This window comes from Scheffersomyces stipitis, chromosome 6 (genome assembly GCF_000209165.1).
Source record: "Scheffersomyces stipitis CBS 6054 chromosome 6, complete sequence".
In the NCBI taxonomy this organism is placed as follows: domain Eukaryota; kingdom Fungi; phylum Ascomycota; class Pichiomycetes; order Serinales; family Debaryomycetaceae; genus Scheffersomyces; species Scheffersomyces stipitis.
Window position 1 is genome coordinate 74682 of NC_009046.1, and position 15839 is coordinate 90520.

General features: G+C 40.6%; 7 protein-coding genes across 7 annotated transcripts; 1 reads left to right on the forward strand and 6 right to left on the reverse strand. All coding sequences in view use genetic code 12, as the record gives it.

Moving 5' to 3' along the window:
- Positions 1 to 12: 12 nt before the first annotated feature.
- Positions 13 to 2703, reverse strand: PICST_62413 (predicted protein; the record flags this gene model as incomplete). Its single annotated transcript, XM_001385667.1, has 3 exons — positions 13 to 1612; positions 1700 to 2261; positions 2319 to 2703. 3 exons carry the CDS (start codon positions 2701 to 2703, stop codon positions 13 to 15), a joined length of 2547 nt encoding a protein of 848 aa, XP_001385704.2.
- Positions 2704 to 3086: 383 nt separating this feature from the next.
- EXG3 (glucan 1,3-beta-glucosidase) lies at positions 3087 to 4607 on the reverse strand (the record flags this gene model as incomplete). Its single annotated transcript, XM_001385668.1, has 1 exon — positions 3087 to 4607. The coding sequence occupies one exon, from the start codon at positions 4605 to 4607 to the stop codon at positions 3087 to 3089; it is 1521 nt and encodes a 506-aa protein (XP_001385705.2).
- Positions 4608 to 5260: 653 nt separating this feature from the next.
- PICST_62134 (predicted protein) lies at positions 5261 to 8794 on the forward strand (the record flags this gene model as incomplete). The annotated part of the gene is made up of 1 exon (XM_001385312.1): positions 5261 to 8794. A coding segment is annotated over one exon (3534 nt), but the record flags the coding sequence as incomplete, so codon positions are not given.
- Positions 8795 to 8908: 114 nt separating this feature from the next.
- PICST_84899 (predicted protein) lies at positions 8909 to 11079 on the reverse strand. The gene has a single exon (XM_001385669.1). The coding sequence runs from the start codon at positions 11055 to 11057 to the stop codon at positions 8964 to 8966; it is 2094 nt and encodes a 697-aa protein (XP_001385706.2). The 5' UTR covers positions 11058 to 11079; the 3' UTR covers positions 8909 to 8963.
- Positions 11080 to 11442: 363 nt separating this feature from the next.
- PICST_36516 (predicted protein) lies at positions 11443 to 12480 on the reverse strand (the record flags this gene model as incomplete). Its single annotated transcript, XM_001385670.1, has 1 exon — positions 11443 to 12480. One exon carries the CDS (start codon positions 12478 to 12480, stop codon positions 11443 to 11445), a length of 1038 nt encoding a protein of 345 aa, XP_001385707.2.
- A 989-nt stretch (positions 12481 to 13469) lies between these two features.
- Positions 13470 to 13871, reverse strand: PICST_48488 (predicted protein; the record flags this gene model as incomplete). Its single annotated transcript, XM_001385671.1, has 1 exon — positions 13470 to 13871. One exon carries the CDS (start codon positions 13869 to 13871, stop codon positions 13470 to 13472), a length of 402 nt encoding a protein of 133 aa, XP_001385708.1.
- A 578-nt stretch (positions 13872 to 14449) lies between these two features.
- Positions 14450 to 15583, reverse strand: PICST_62189 (predicted protein; the record flags this gene model as incomplete). Its single annotated transcript, XM_001385672.1, has 2 exons — positions 14450 to 15273; positions 15337 to 15583. Coding segments are annotated over 2 exons (1071 nt in total), but the record flags the coding sequence as incomplete, so codon positions are not given.
- Positions 15584 to 15839: the final 256 nt, after the last annotated feature.

Consider the following 15839-nt stretch of genomic DNA (forward strand, 5'->3'; position numbering starts at 1 on the left):
CAGTCTATACAGTTAGATACGTTGATAGAAAAGACAGTAGGCATTCTTATTCATTACGTCGCTTTCTTTACAATTGTAAGTAAGCTTGGCATCATCAAAGTAGATCCAGCCTCTGGTCTTTTTTGACTCACCTTCCTTGTGAATATAAGAAGTGTAATGGCCAGTTGTCAAATTTCCAAAATGGTTAGCAACACCGTAAAGCTTGTAGCGGAACGGTTTCTGTTGGTTTCTGCTGGGCAATGTTGACAAAATCTGCTCTTCTTTCTCTTTACTCATGATCTCAGAATCCTTGAGATTCGAATTGACACTGGTACCAACATCTGGCCAATAAGATGTCAAGTCAAGAGTGTCTTTAACTGGAAAGTTGACAAATGTATCCAACTTGTTAAAGTAACCATTGGGAGTCATCTTAAATCTTTTGAAGTGAATAATCAAGATCTGCGGTAAACGTGTGATAGTGATCTTCTTCGTCAGCTTGGTGAATCTCTTACAACGAGGGCAATGCCATTTGTTGTTGTCATCCAACAATTCAGTAGTTGTAAACTCCTTAAGACAATCATCCAACAGAACTCTTTGGTTAGTTGAATAGCCAAGTTTTTCAGGAATAGGTAATGATAAAACCGAAAAAGCATTGTAGGTGGTTGAAGTCATTCCACATTCCAAACATTTCAATTGCGACAAGTACTGACCCTGAAAATAGTCGACAATGATTGAGAAGTTGAGCTTCAAATATCTCTCCCATTCAATTGTGGAAGCCAAACGAACAGGTAAGATTTCTCTCGTTTTCTCTTGTTCAGGCGTGAGCTCTGATATGGCCTTCTTTTCTTCAGGATTTGATATCACCATTTGATTCAAGTCTTCGTGCAAACCATCAAGAAGAAAAGTCAAGAATTCAAGACAATCCTGTTGGTCAAATGTGGCAAACTGTCCTCCAGGGGATAAGGATCCCATCACTTTCTTAAAATTTGTAGGTGAATACGACTTCCCATTACTGTTGAACATATTGGCTAATAGCCCAAAGAAGTTTGTGGTCATAATACCTTTAGATCCCAATTTGTTGTTAACATTGATGTGTTGACGATAAGATTGAACCTGTGACGACGATGGCAAACTGTTGGAAATACCTGGGAAAAAGAACTTTGTAAGAGGAGGAGTTGCACCCAAACACTGTAGAATACAATTCATGTAACAAGAATTACCCAAATTTACCAAACCAGTTACATACAGATCAAGGAATTTGCTGGGAGTGTTATTTGTAGTTATACCGGCTACAGACGCAATAGTAGGCTTTTCTGTTATTGATGTAGTCGTCGAAGAAGATGAAGAGTTGTTAGGAATTGTGACTGAAAGTGTTCTCTTGACGGTTGGTGGCTGCTGAATTGGAGGTGAAACATTTGTCGTCGTAATCGTACTACTAGAAGTGCTGGACTTAATTGCCGATGAAGGGTTGTACTTGGACATACTTGCCGAAGGAATAATAGGCACGAATGCATTGGATATTGGAGTATCATCTGTAGACTTTGCTGTCAGCAAGTACTCGCCAAAGTTCTTAAGATAGGGAGAAGAAGTTCGAGCAATAGAAGAAGAATTTCCATAGGAAGTGCCTGTATAACTACTTCTACGAGAAGAATTGGGCGAGCTTCCTCTTGATAAACTAGCCTCTGGTCTTGTCAATACTTGAGCTTGAATTGATCTTGACAAACTGTCGTCCCCATACACCGAATGCCAATGGAATACACCGCCAGCCAAATAACATGGATGCCGTTTCAACTTGGAGCTAATGTACTTGTTCTTGAACATGATCAATTCTACCAAATTATTGAAGGGGTTTCTCGTAGGAAGTGCACTTGAATCTTCGTTCAAAAGGACTTCCTTGAGATATGCAAATCGGTCCATATGCGACATATGGGTGCCATACTTCAAGTTGTAGATGACTATTAAGTCGTACTTGTATCTATTCTGGAATTTGTGGAATTGGTCCTGCAGTAAATGGAGCTTTAGCCGTTCCTCTAAGTCTTGATCGGTGACGTCTTTATTCTGTGAAAAGATTGCATTTATATGAGATGGCTCGATATTGATGATTTCCGAATGTTTGATATGATTGTAGTTGAAATCTTTCGATGCTCTATAGTCTATCAAAAGGACTTTGCTAGAAGATGTCAGACTGATGATATTGTGCAATTCTTCAACGAATATCACTTCTCTGTACTTGAAATTGTCCATCAGCAGTTTTAAGTTTGCCTTTACGTGCCCAACAGAAACTGAAGAATCAGAACCTGCTTGAAGTGATTTGAACCTCTGTAATAAAGGATCGCCACCATAAGAACCCAAGTTCAGGGGATCTACATTAGTCTCATTCTCATTAGAATCGAGAAATGACCTTATCGTCTCGTAACTGTCTTTTCTTATCACGAGATTCTGTTTAATCGATCGCACAAAGTCCACAGTCTTTTCTGAAAGTAGTTTCTCCAGGTTCGTATAAAGCAGCAACGCCAACGTGTAGCAAACATAGGCAAGTTCATAGTCACAGTAGCCGATCCTCTCGAGCTTCTTCGATTCATGAGAGTACAACTCAAGAAGAGACACTTGATGCTTAATAAGTTTCGATATGCCTGATGAACCTGTGATCAAATCCCGAAGCAAGGATTTAGATAGACTATTCAAATCAGCTATCAGTCTGAACGAGACCGGCTCCTCAGTCATGGCCTCGACTCAGTTTATGTGTGTATGAGATTTTATAGGGGTGTATTCTTCTAGGAAGAGATACTTCTAAGATTTTAAGGATTTTATACGTGTTGGTAGTTGTTCTATAAAGAAGAGGTTTAGTCAGATTGCCTCCGTATAAGAGAGTCAGTTTTATCGGGAAGTGCTGCACACGGGCTCAGATTTTGGGTGCGAATTTTGAGATACCTCGCTAGTAAATTCAAGAATAGAGAAATAACAACTTTGAAAGGCGGAGACAAGGAACAAGAGAGAAAGCAGAAATACTATCAGTAGACCAGTAGACAACTACATGTGCAGACTTATAGGTAAATCCGAAAACATTTCACATTAAGAAAAAGGGTATACGTTACAGGCTAAATAGATCATCTCACATTAGAATGAAACTGCTTCAATCCTTCATAGAAACCCTGTTCCCATTCCCACAAGTAGCCCAGAGCACCTCGAGCTCTGATATGTTCCGACAACCGTGCAATTCTCCATGCTTCAACCCGGCCCAAGACAGACCCGTTGAACTTCGCGAATTCCTCGGCATCTGCCCAGGCAGTAGTGAACCCTTCACCATATCGCTCATGTTCATATCTTCCACCAGGATCGGTTCCACTCCAGTATCCAACATGACCTTGCATTGCTTGGTTGTAAGCCTGTTCGAACATTGATCTGTCAGGCAATCTCTTACCATTGACGGAAAATGGATTCCTTATAGCCCCTTTTTCCACCATTTGCTTTAAGTCCCATTCACCTCCGTTTCCCGACTGGAACTTGTAAGTCCAAAAGTAAAAGCCCATACCTGCTCTTTCATTAATTAAGTCACATTGTCTATTACCGTACTGGATCACCAACTCATCTCTTCTGCCTTGTGCACCATCTTTATTCCACGACTGTTGGTCAAGTACACAAGAGAATTCACCGACCATAATGTCAACTCCCTTACCATTATCAGTCAAATTAGTTAATACATCATTGTTCAAATCTTCAATGATCCTCATCGGAGACTTATCCTTGTCTTCCTTAGAAAAACAACGGTATACGTGGTGATCGATTATCAAACCTAGACTATTGTTGTTCTGTTGGTGTTTCTGAATGAATCTCACCCACTGGTCTGTCCACCAGCCGTCAGAAATAATCACTGGGATACCTGAATCCGCTTCTCGGATCAGATTGAGAGCAGCTACATAGTAAGTAGTTTGCTTTGAAGCTGGCTCTTGCGCGAATTCTGCTTCGTTGACTACTTGAATACCAGAAATGTTCTCAAACTGCTGTAAATCCCTGGCAATAAAGGTGAGCATTTCAGCAACCTGCAACTGAAATTTCTCGTTTGACCAAAAAGCTGCCAGACCACCAGACTTCTCACCACTGTGATCGCTAGAGTTAGCACCACCGGGTAACCCATGAAGATCCACCAATACAGAGATATTATGTTTTCCTGCTGGCTTGACGAACTTTTCCTTAAATATATTCCAAGCTCCAGAATAGACAGAAGACCCATACTTCTCAAATTGGGTGCCTTTGGTAAACCTTCCACCGGCAACATCCCAATATCCTATGGGAATTCTTACAGAAGTGACCTGGTTGTCCTGCAACCATCTCCAGTCATTGTCATTCATAAAATTAGACCAGAAATTCTCAAATGTACTTTTGGCACCATCTAAACCCTTCGCTCTCACCATAGCTTCAACTGCTGCGAGCTCGAATTCAGGAACGTTTTCACCGAACAACTCATGGAATATCCATTTTTCCGATACAAAACAAGCTCCAATGTTGACTCCGAAATTCTTTCTCGATTGGTAGATCTGTCTTGTACTTGGAGGTTGACCCGGAGTAGCCGCAGGAACGGCAGCTACTGGGTTACTGCCCTTCGAGCGGAGTTTGACCTTATCGAACATGCCAATTGGATCAATTCACCGCAATACAGATTACTTTATCAGGTTTAAGGATGACCTTATAATTAGATATGCAAAACAAGGATTTTAATCTTTTTGCATCAAGTTCTGTGGAGATGAACTGAAACACAGACAAGAAAGAACATAAATCCAATTGCAATTTCAACCCCAAATCGATAAATCTATCTGCAACCTAGTGCATGCAGGCACTGAAGTATGTAGATACTGAAAGAAAACTGGTTAGTTACCGACAGTTCATTGAAAGGTAAATAAATTGGCGATGATGAAGGGAAATAAACAATTCGCTTGCTGAAGTTGGAATCTGATGTAGAAGAGAACAGAAAATTACTTCTGACGAAGAATGAAAATTATATGTTAAATGGGTTTATATCAAGACAAAATCTACCTATTTTATAAGAATCTCTGCATACAGGTCCAAGTAATTGTAGATTAGATTTTAGAGAACAAGAACTATCTAATCTTGCAATTCTTAGATTGGACGTTGCATAATTGTTTTCTTTTCGCGCTTAAGAGTCTTCACTGAACAACATCCTATTGATTTTCACAATATTCCTTTCTCGTGGAAGGTTTCAAGATTTTATTCTTATCAAATAATCACTTTTTGATGAATATAGAAATCAATTGTCAGTAGGCAAATGCCACCCAAAAAAGCAAATATCAATACGTCGAAATGGCCCCCGTCGTTCCAAAGATTGTATAGGCTCTTTGTCCAGATCAATACCCATTTGACTTTTCTTTCGTCTCATTCTAGAACAACCATACCGACATTTGAACTTCTTCAGAAACTCAATCCTGATATCAACACGCTTGATTTGACATTAATGAAGGGTTTACTTCCCGATAAACACGTTGCTTACAAATATGTGGACGAGAATCAACTCATGCTATCTATGGCAGAGAAAGTGGAGTACAGCAGATCACACGGCTATAAGCAGGGGAATGCTAGCTCTATGGATGATGCCTTTGAACAAGTAGCGAACAACCATGGCCTCTCTGGCTCCAATCAATTACTCGTATTTGACTTCCAAGACACAAGAATGCACGGAATAGGTGGCGTAGTAAAAGGAGGCAGGGCCAAAAGAAGAAAGGTAGAACAGAATGATACTAATAATGATTTCTTTCTTTCCAGTTCGGATTTGGCTTTTCTGCCTTTGACTCAAATCCAACTAACTAGAATGATTAACAGTAGATCCGACAACTTCAAAGAGATACTAAAGGCATATCTAGATGGATTTAGTGAGGAAGAAGTTTCACAAGATATTCCCATGCAAAAGTTGGTTGCCAAATATGAGCCTTTAATACCGCAACCTCCTGTTTTGAACGATCCAGTAGAACAATTGGAACATTCGCATAAAGTTGTAGATCGCAAGTCTAAACCAACATTGGATGAAATGCTCATTGTTTTGAAGCAGGAACCTTTTTATAAAGGTCAGATCGAACAGGTTTGTACCTTGACTCCTGCTCAGAAAGCTATGAAGGTGCCTTTAGGGGACTTCGAAGGCCATATATATAATATTCATCCGGAACTAAGAGATGCTCTATACAATTATAAAGGAATTGATATATACAAGGACTTGTATTCCCATCAAGCTGATGCCTTAAAAACACTCTTACAACCCAATAGTTTTGGAAGACATGTTATTGTGAGTACTGCCACAGCTTCAGGGAAGTCGCTCATCTATCAGATCCCAGTATTGAATGAAATTTTGTGGGATATTACTAATGGTAAGAAATCCAGATCGACAACTGCATTCTTCATATTTCCGACCAAAGCATTAGCTCAGGATCAAAAACGACATTTGGAAGAATTTATACTGTACCTACCCACCAATGAAAAGAGAAAAATTATAGTACAAACATATGATGGAGATACGGCAAGCCGAGATAGAAACTTTGTTAGATCTTTTGCTGATATTGTATTTACCAACCCAGATACAATTCATGCATCTGTATTACCTAATCACCTAGGGTATTCTGATTCCTCTGGGTGGATTCCGTTCCTTCGTAGTCTCAAGTTCATTGTAGTCGATGAATTGCATGTGTATAAGGGTACCTTTGGTATTCAAGTAAGTTATGTGATGACTAGACTTCTAAGAATTACCGAGAAACTCAAAAATGGGGTCAATGACATTACCTTTGTTTCATGTTCAGCAACAATTTCCAATCCTGTGGCTCATTTCAGAGCAGTTTGTGCTATACCAAAGTGTGATCAAGTAGTTCATGTTGCCAACGACGGCAGCCCATGCTCTGAGAGGAAGTTGGTAGTGTGGAATCCACCAGCTTTGATGAATAAGAAGGGTCAGATTCAGTCTACATTAAAGTCTTCAATGACGATAGAGTCTACTGTAAGTAACACTCTAATTCCAAGAGTGGGAATAGTTGCTGAACTGGCTCGATTGTTGGTTCATCTCCTTTCAAATTTGTCCGAAATTAAAGTGATTGTATTCTGCCCTATTAGAGTTGTGTGCGAATTGCTTATGAACGAAGTAAGACATCTTTTAAGATCCTCGGACCATACAGAGAGAGCACTTTTGAATGAACATGATATCATGTCTTATCGAGGAGGTTATTCAAAGGAAGATAGAAGAGTCATTGAGCAGAAGATGTTTACCGGACAACTTAGAGCTATTGTAGCCACTAATGCTTTGGAGTTGGGAATAGATTTATCGGATCTAGATATTGTAATTACATGTGGCTTCCCCATTCTGAAGCTGCATATGCATCAACAATTTGGAAGAGCTGGTAGAGCAAGAGATTCCAAGGGAAGTTTGGCAATATTTGTAGCGGGTCCCACTCCTATTGACCAGTATTACCTAAGCAATTATAAGGATATTCTTGACAAGAACTCCTATGAAGACCTTTGCGTCGATGGACTCTTGGATTTAGGTTCATACCATTTGACATTAGAACAGCACATGCAATGTGCTGCATTTGAGGACCCACTTGATATTGTAGAGGATTTGAAGTGGTTTGCTCCAGATGGTTCAACAGGTAAGGCGAATGCGTTTGTTAAAATCTGTCAGGAGAGACTCCTCAAGGATAATACTGGCAAATACAGGACTTCGCCTAACTTCTTGCCTTGGCCCAGCGATCTTGTTACCATTAGAGCTATAGAAGAGTCTTCCTTTGCTGTTGTAGATATCACTAATGGACGTAATATCGTTATTGAAGAAGTGGAATCTCTGAGAACCAATTTCACTCTCTACGAAGGTGGCATTTTTCTTCACCAAGGATTCCCCTACTTAGTCAGAGAATTCAATGCGGACCAAAAGTTTGCTAAGGTGGAAAGAGTGAATGTCGATTGGACAACTCTGCAGAGAGATTTTACGGACATGGACCCCATGGAAGCACAATATGTAAAGCAGCTCTATCCACCCAATCTGGCTGTCCCGTCTGATATACCCGTATTTCTTGGTTTGGTGAAAACCACCATAAAAGTGTTTGGCTTTTTTAAGTTGAATAGAAGAAATGAGATTCTTGAAGCAGTAGACGTCAAAAATTCACCTGTCATTATAATTAATAAGGGATTCTGGGTTGATATAGGTAGTGAGGTAATCGATATCATCAATAAGAAGCAATTATCGCCAGCTGCTGGTATTCATGCTGCTCTGCATGCCATAATCAACATCTTACCTGTTTTCATCAATGGTACGGTTGATACTTCTAGCAAAAGCTACTACTCTGGTGTTGGAGAGGCCGAATTGGTGACAGAATGCAAAGCACCAGAAAAGGAATTCGCGAGACGTGAATCTAACCGTAAGCGACCAGCTAGATTGATCTTTAATGATTCCAAAGGAGGGGAACTAGGCAGTGGCATGTCAGCAAAAGCGTTTGAATATTTTGATGAGATTTTGCAAACCACTTTTGACAAGGTGCGTAATTGTGAATGTGAATGGGGCTGTCCATTGTGTATTGCTCCCAAGTTTTGTAAAGAGAGACTGATAGTGATGTCTAAACCAGCGGCTTTGTTAATTTTGGCTTCCTTGTTGGGATACGATCTTAATGAATTTCAAGAGCAGGTGCAAGATGGGCCGGAGCAAAATATGCCTGCTATCACCATAGAGACCATTGAAAGCGGTCCATCTACTGTGAAATTTTCAAAGGATGTGGAAATAATCAGTGTAAGAAAAGCTCGACACCCTTTGAATCCAAAGGTAGAAGTAAAGGAAGAGTCCGCTGTGAATAAGGAAGGCGAAAACACAAATAATCATGGTTCACCTGATGATTCACCCCCCACAAGTAGTACAGTTGAAATTAAACAAGAGTGTGACAACTAGATTGTTGCGAAATAAAAAAGTTCATTATATTTATACATAAGCGTAGTAGAGTGAAGGCTTCCTAATCTCTTGAGCCCTTTCTGGCGGCCAATTGAGTGGCTTTTCTCGTTAACCGTTTTGCAAAACTGTCCTTTGAAGAAATGTCTTCGTTTGACGAGCCAGTAGAATCGTAAGTCTGTTTTGAAGAAGTAGATCTGGGTGTCAAATTTCTTGCCGGAAAACTAGTATCTGCAACTGGCGAAGAAATCACAGAGACTTTTCTACCCAGAGTTGACTGTGCATTCTTGGTTGCTACTGTCACATCGGATGTCACTGGCCCTTGTGCCCGCTTTTGAAGGACTGGGCTGTTGGGAAGGGATTTAACCTTTGCTAGACGGAAAACATGCAGAACTGGCTTTAAGTAAATTGAAGCCAATGTCCCTATGTTGAGTTCAAGTTCTTCTAATATCTTGGGATCTATACTATCATTTTCAGGTGATATAATGGGATTAGGATTCAATATAATCTCCTTGGTAACTTCCTGGAAATTGCCAGACTTACCACTGGCATATTCAGAAGAAATTAATCTCCAATAAATGTATCCCCTCTCTCTTATGTCTGGATTATCAGACTCTTCTGTAGCCCATTTAAGGACATTCAATACCGTTTTTTCTCCTTTTTCAGGGAGCATCAAATACAATTTAGTTGCCGCCGTCAATGTCGCATACTGCACTTCGATTGGGTCGTCTTTAAAGTTTGATATGATAACTTCAAAAATTGTTTCAACCAGATCTATAAATTGACAAGCTTGTCCGATGATCCAAATCATCGATGCTTTTGCGTCAGGTTCGTCAATTAGCTTGTAGAACTTCACAAGCTCTAACGTCTCTTGCTGAAACTTGTTTGGATACTTTCTCATGATGTTTTTTAACACAACTGCCGATTCTTGTACAATGTATGATATTCCTTCGTTGAACAAATTTTGTATCACCTCTACACATGCGTCTGCTGCATTGGGGAGCTTCACTGCCAAGTTTCCTAATGCTCTTATTGCCTTTCTTGCCATGGAAACATCTACTTCAGTGGCATACTCTTCAAGTTCCCTCAATACTACATGGACATTTTGCTCGTTGGCCAATAGATAGATGATTTCCAACTTAGTGTCCTTGATATAGATAGGATCTTCATTGTGGCAGAAGAACATTTCAACTTCAAAACTGACTAAATCTTTGGAACCCAAGAGGAGCAAAATGACGTTTCGCAAGACCAAAAACTGAATCTCAGCAGGTTTTGACAAGAGAGAGATAAGGGATGTTCCCAATCTCTTGGGAAGAGTAGGAAATATCAAGCCTGGGTTCTTCACGTAATGACTGTAGTAAACGATGACTTTAATGGCATTGAGAACAACCGATGAGTTTTCATGTTGCAAAGATGGAATAGTTGCCTCGATGAGATCCAAGGCTTCCTCTGAATTTTGTGGTACGTACGACATGAGCGAATTCAAAATGTAGATCTGGCACCATTCATTGGCATTACCCAAATGGGTTATGAGAGCCATGGAATGGGCTTTGTCTATAGCCAATGTCAACGTTCTACTATGGTCGGTAACGTAACTCAATGATGCTAAGGCATTGGAAACGACCACTTGGTTTTTGTCGTATAAAAGCTCGTTAAGTTCACTGATCAAGTTGTGTTTTTCAGTCCTTGTTGGATCATGCTGGTACAAACGAGACACAGCATAGGCAGCAGTTTTTCGAACGTAAGGATCTACATCGCCGAGTCCAGTTCTGACTGCTCCAACTGTCCGTTCTATATAGTCCTTGTTAGCTACAGAAGCCAAAGTTCTTATAGCCAAAGCTCGAACAATAGGCGATGAATCGTTGAGGAACTGCTCCAAATATGGCAATGCTTCCGAGGCATCCCGAGGATTTACATGGGCATAATTGGATAAGTACTGGAAACACATTTTGCGGATCTCAAGATCATCAATTTTAAACAAATCAATTACATCGGGCATCATGGCGGCCAATTCGTTGTTGTTCAAAATGATGTTGGCTATGACTTTCCGGAGTACAATCTTGATTCGGGAATGCGACTTAGACTTCTTCATCGCCTGCTCTAACTCCGCACGCAACTCCACTGAGTTCGATTTAGCAAAGAGCTTTCCATCACTCATGGCTAACTATGTTGTATTTGGCAATGGAAATTGCGGGTAAAGAAAATGGGAAGTTGTCATGTTGTTGATCTGGTCAATATTAGTTGATAAATTCCCCCAGTATGGTTTAGACTGTGTGCAGTCTGTGAAAGCAATTCGCTCGGTTTGGTTGCGAAAAGAGACTTGGACTTCTGTTGGTGATATGCAATGATCTAGTTAGTTATGAGATGTTTCGGTGATATGTTTAATAAATATTACTGAATAGTACTTCTTGCATAGATATCATGTCCTATAAAGCAAGCATGTATAGTATATAATCTAAAAATAAACACTAGGGACTAAGCAGACGCAAATACAAAACCTTAAAACCATTAGATAAACCATTGAAAATTAAAATCGAATAACATCAAATCGTAACATAACCAGAAGCATATGAGACACTCGAATCCGAAGCCCTACGTGCTTGGTTACTCTGAGAATAGCCTATCCACTTAAAGATGGCTGCCTTATCTGTATCACCGGCAGCCAATCTATACTTTTGAATCAACTTCAACACCACTGCGATGGGCTTCTGGCCACAGATAGTGTTTCCTGTTTGAGAAATGTAGGTTTTCCAGTCAGAATAGCTTCCCAGTGAAGCAATTTCCATCGCAGCTTTATCCAACACCTCTATTGACTTATATATGGGTAATTCGTTGGGTTTGGTTCTCAATGAATGGCCCAAGCTCGATAAGTTTTCGGTGAGGAGCTGAAGGGAGTCGACCTTCTGAGGAACATATTTGGTGTATCCGAAACGAGAGCCCCAGTGGCAGAAGTCCAGACTGATGATGAAGTGGTTCTCTTCATTTTCGAGATAGGGCAACAAAGCCGACACCACCTCATCGTTCAACTTCTCATCCATTCCACTGATAAGTATGGGAATGATCTTGGGAATGCCCTGGGGCAAATCGTGGGTCTTTTGGTAGATAAAAGGCGCGTGCATTTCAAACGAATGTTCGTCTTCATCCATCTCTTCACTCATGTACTTGAACACAGAATCTTTTGCATGTGTAAGAGAGTGGCCATGTGACTGCGGCTTGGTGTGGAGCAACTTCTCGATCGTTTCGGTGTCTACGGGAATATTACCGAACGGAGTTTCGTACCATTCAAACTGCGACACCATCACCGAATTCTTGAAATAAACATGATGAGAAGGTCCCAACATGAAGATTCTCTTTACTTTAGAAGTGTCCCATACAGTAAAAGTTTCAGCCAAACGTTCACCAGAATAGGCAAAGCCAGCATGGGGACCTATTAAGATTCGTGCACCAGGTATTATGTGTCTGGAGTCTTCTCCGCTATGTGATTCAGCCTTGTGAAAGTAGGCTTCTAACTGCAACCCCAACTTGGTAGGATTGTTTGAGTACCACGAGCCGGCATGTGTGGCAGGGCGGATATACAGCATGGTTCTAACAGGTCCAATATGGTGTGTTGATATTCCCTTGCGGTTTGGGAAGAAACGGATGAAGCTGGAGATTGTGAGATGTGAATTAGCAGTGTGTGGAGAGGAAGGCTCAGATTATGGACCATTTGCAAATGAATAAAAGTCAAACGCAGACAGACTTGTCCAGACTATTTTTCTACTTAAGACTATCCAATGTGAACACACAACTGAAATCTCGACTGCAAGCAAGAAGCAGAATGCTAGTCCAAGGGCAAACCTGTTCCTTCTTGTCTTCGTGTCAAGGGTTAGATGATGTAATCACAGCCGACCTGCAGGCAACGAAAGGGTTGCAACTATGCGTATGCCTTGCAGCCAGCGGGGTTTCATCCTGATTTGCCGAAATATGAGTAGAGTGTGTGATGATCGTAGACATAAGGAAGTAGATGACCATGTGTAGTCTAACTAGGTGTTGCATATGCTATTTGGTGAGATTATTGAAGAAGGTGCTTTTATCGCATATTGTGTAAAGTGGAAATCTGCGTCAAATACGAAAATGTCTAACGAGTAGTTGCACTGGAATTGCTCTCTATCAGTTTCCCTGTTTCTGTAAATTTAAATAAATAGCTGTTCTTCCCCCTTAGTGGTTGGCAGTGATTCCTTCATTTCTCTTTTCATTTGCTTGAAGCTTCATATTTTGTAAGTATCTGGATTGTCGTACTGAGCTAGTTCTCGGTCGACAAACAGTTATTTAGTTATCGCTTCTCAATTCTGCTCATTGATTACATTGATACCAATGTAGATAGACAAGAGTATAGAACAATTTCCAGCATAATGTATACGGTTCTACATTTGAGCTACGCGTTATCATGTATTTCTGGACATACGGTAAATTGTTTGTAAGAGACTACTTAATACTAGCGCATTTCTTCAGGCCAGTATTTTTCAACAGGTCTGCGAAATAGATGCAAAATTTCCAGAATTTTAATCATTTGCAGACTTTCAAAACCGTCCTATTTCTTGGTAATTTCCAAGTCCCATTTCACATCCAATAACTGTTCCACTTCGTCGAAGTACAAGGAGTGACTTGGGTATACCCCTCTCATCAAAAATCCACCAGGAGTAGTATCTTCTGGGAAATCCTTGGTGTAGACTTCATCAGAAGGCTCATAGTCACCAATGAGGAACTCCTGATTCCTGATGGTAATACCAGCTTTCTTGACGACCTGTTTGTACTTGAAGTTCTTCAAGGCTCTGTTCTTGACCTTGAAATGAATGGTCATGACAAACTTAGAGCTTTCGGGAATTTTGACATCGATAGTCTCTGCTCCAGAAACAGGAGTCTCAATTGGATCCCGGCCCACGACGTTAGTGACGAATTTGATAACTTCCAAATCTGGATGCGTAGGTAACATAGTGTATGTAGGGTATTCGAGTCTAAAAAGTTGTGGATTAGCAAGTAGTTCCTGGGCTAACTATTTTGGGTGGTTGAATACAAATCTTTCACATTTCAGTGACTTGGGATTTGTAAAATATTTATATCTATGGAGTTTGCCTCGGTTGCTCCACTTCAAGTGGGGCCAAACAAATCTCGTCTATCTGTCTAAACAAACTAATTGTTCTCCACGGCAGTTTTTTTTTGCAGAATTAATTCACATGTAAAAAAAGCCAAACTGCCAAAATAAATAGGGCAGAGTGGTGCAGGAAGCGGCACTAAATTTTCCCCATTCAGAAAGATCTAAATGTGGTATTTGCGAGATTTTGCAACTCGGCTCATAGCTCCGACGACCCAGAGCTGTCAATTCCTACTTTAACAATGGAGTCTACGGGTCTAATCTAATTTTGCCTTCAGTCAATGGCTATATTAGGATAAAGTTGCGGGGCTGTCTATATAGAAAAACGGTAATTCATGTGTAAAGCTCTTTTGAGTAAATGATTATTCAGGTTTGCTTAGAAATCCCATGGGTAAAGCAGAGTTGGTCTCAGCACCAGTTTACATTTCCGCCAGCTTCCGCTCCGCTTTGAACATCTCTACCTCTCTCTCCAATAGTTCACGTAGTTCTCCTAAAGTCGTAGCCCTGTTTTCAAAACTGAAATCGAACACCTCACATAGAGCTTCACTATTGGAGTCTCTGACAGGTTCAATGAACCGGTGGCTGATGGCTTGGTGTACGCTTAATCTCTTCTCTGGATCCCATTGTAACAAGCTTTCAATAAGCTCCTGCCCATCCTTGGAAGCAAATGGATACAATTGGCTCCATTCAGATACCCTGTACTGCGGACGAGGGGGAAGAAGAAATTTCCAGTTGTTTCTATTGATGACAGCTGGAAGGGGTGTACCAAGTACTCGTACTATACAGTGGATCTGATCCATCTGATTCTTTCCAGGAAAGAGTGGTTTTCTCCCATATAGCTCAGCAAGAATACACCCAACTGCCCAGAGATCAACTGCCTTGGTATACCTCTTCTCAGAAAGCATTAGTTCTGGAGCTCTGTACCAACGAGTAGCCACATAGTTGGTGATTTGTGAAGAACGGTGTTTAAAGTAACGTGGATTGACTCCTCTTGCTAGTCCAAAATCGCAGATTTTGAGAGTACCTTGTGTAGTTACCAATATGTTTCCTGGCTTCAAATCCCTATGAATGACATCAGCTGAGTGGATGTATTTCAACCCGGTCAAAATCTGGTAGATGAAGCTTTGAATGTGGAACTCGGAAAATTGAATGTTGGAATAGAGAACTCGAGCCAAGTCGAGATCTGCTAGTTCTTGATAGCAGTAGAGACCGTCATATGGCTTGGTAAAAACAATATCTAAGTCTATCAAGTTGACGATCTTCAAATGTTAGTAGATATTCTAATATCTGTATTTGGTGTGTTTACTTACATTTCTGTGTCCTTTGAAGTGTCTCATGAATTTCAACTCACGAACTGCTCTTTTGAGAAGGATATCCTTGTTGAAAATGTTGGACACCTTCTTAATTGCAATCCTAGAGTATTCGGCATCGGGGTGTGATTTTCTTGTATCGATTGCAGAGCATACTGTTCCATAGGATCCCTTGCCCAACACCTTCTCTAACTCGTATCTGGAGTCAATGGAAAAATAGCATCCATTTTCACAGAAAGTGGTGTAGTTCGCCTTGAATGATGGATTCAAGCTGTCGGCAAGATCGTGGCTCTGATTCAACAAACGTACAGAAGTGGCCATGTCGAAGATACGAAGATTCACTGGATATAATGTTTTGCTATCTAGTATCACAACTAATGAATGACTTCTCAAACTAAAGTTGTAATTCTCTCATAGCTCTCTAATTATATAACTACTTTAGGCGCCAATTTGCAACCGCAATATTTTGTCTCTGGAGTCGCAGCCACAGACAAGATCG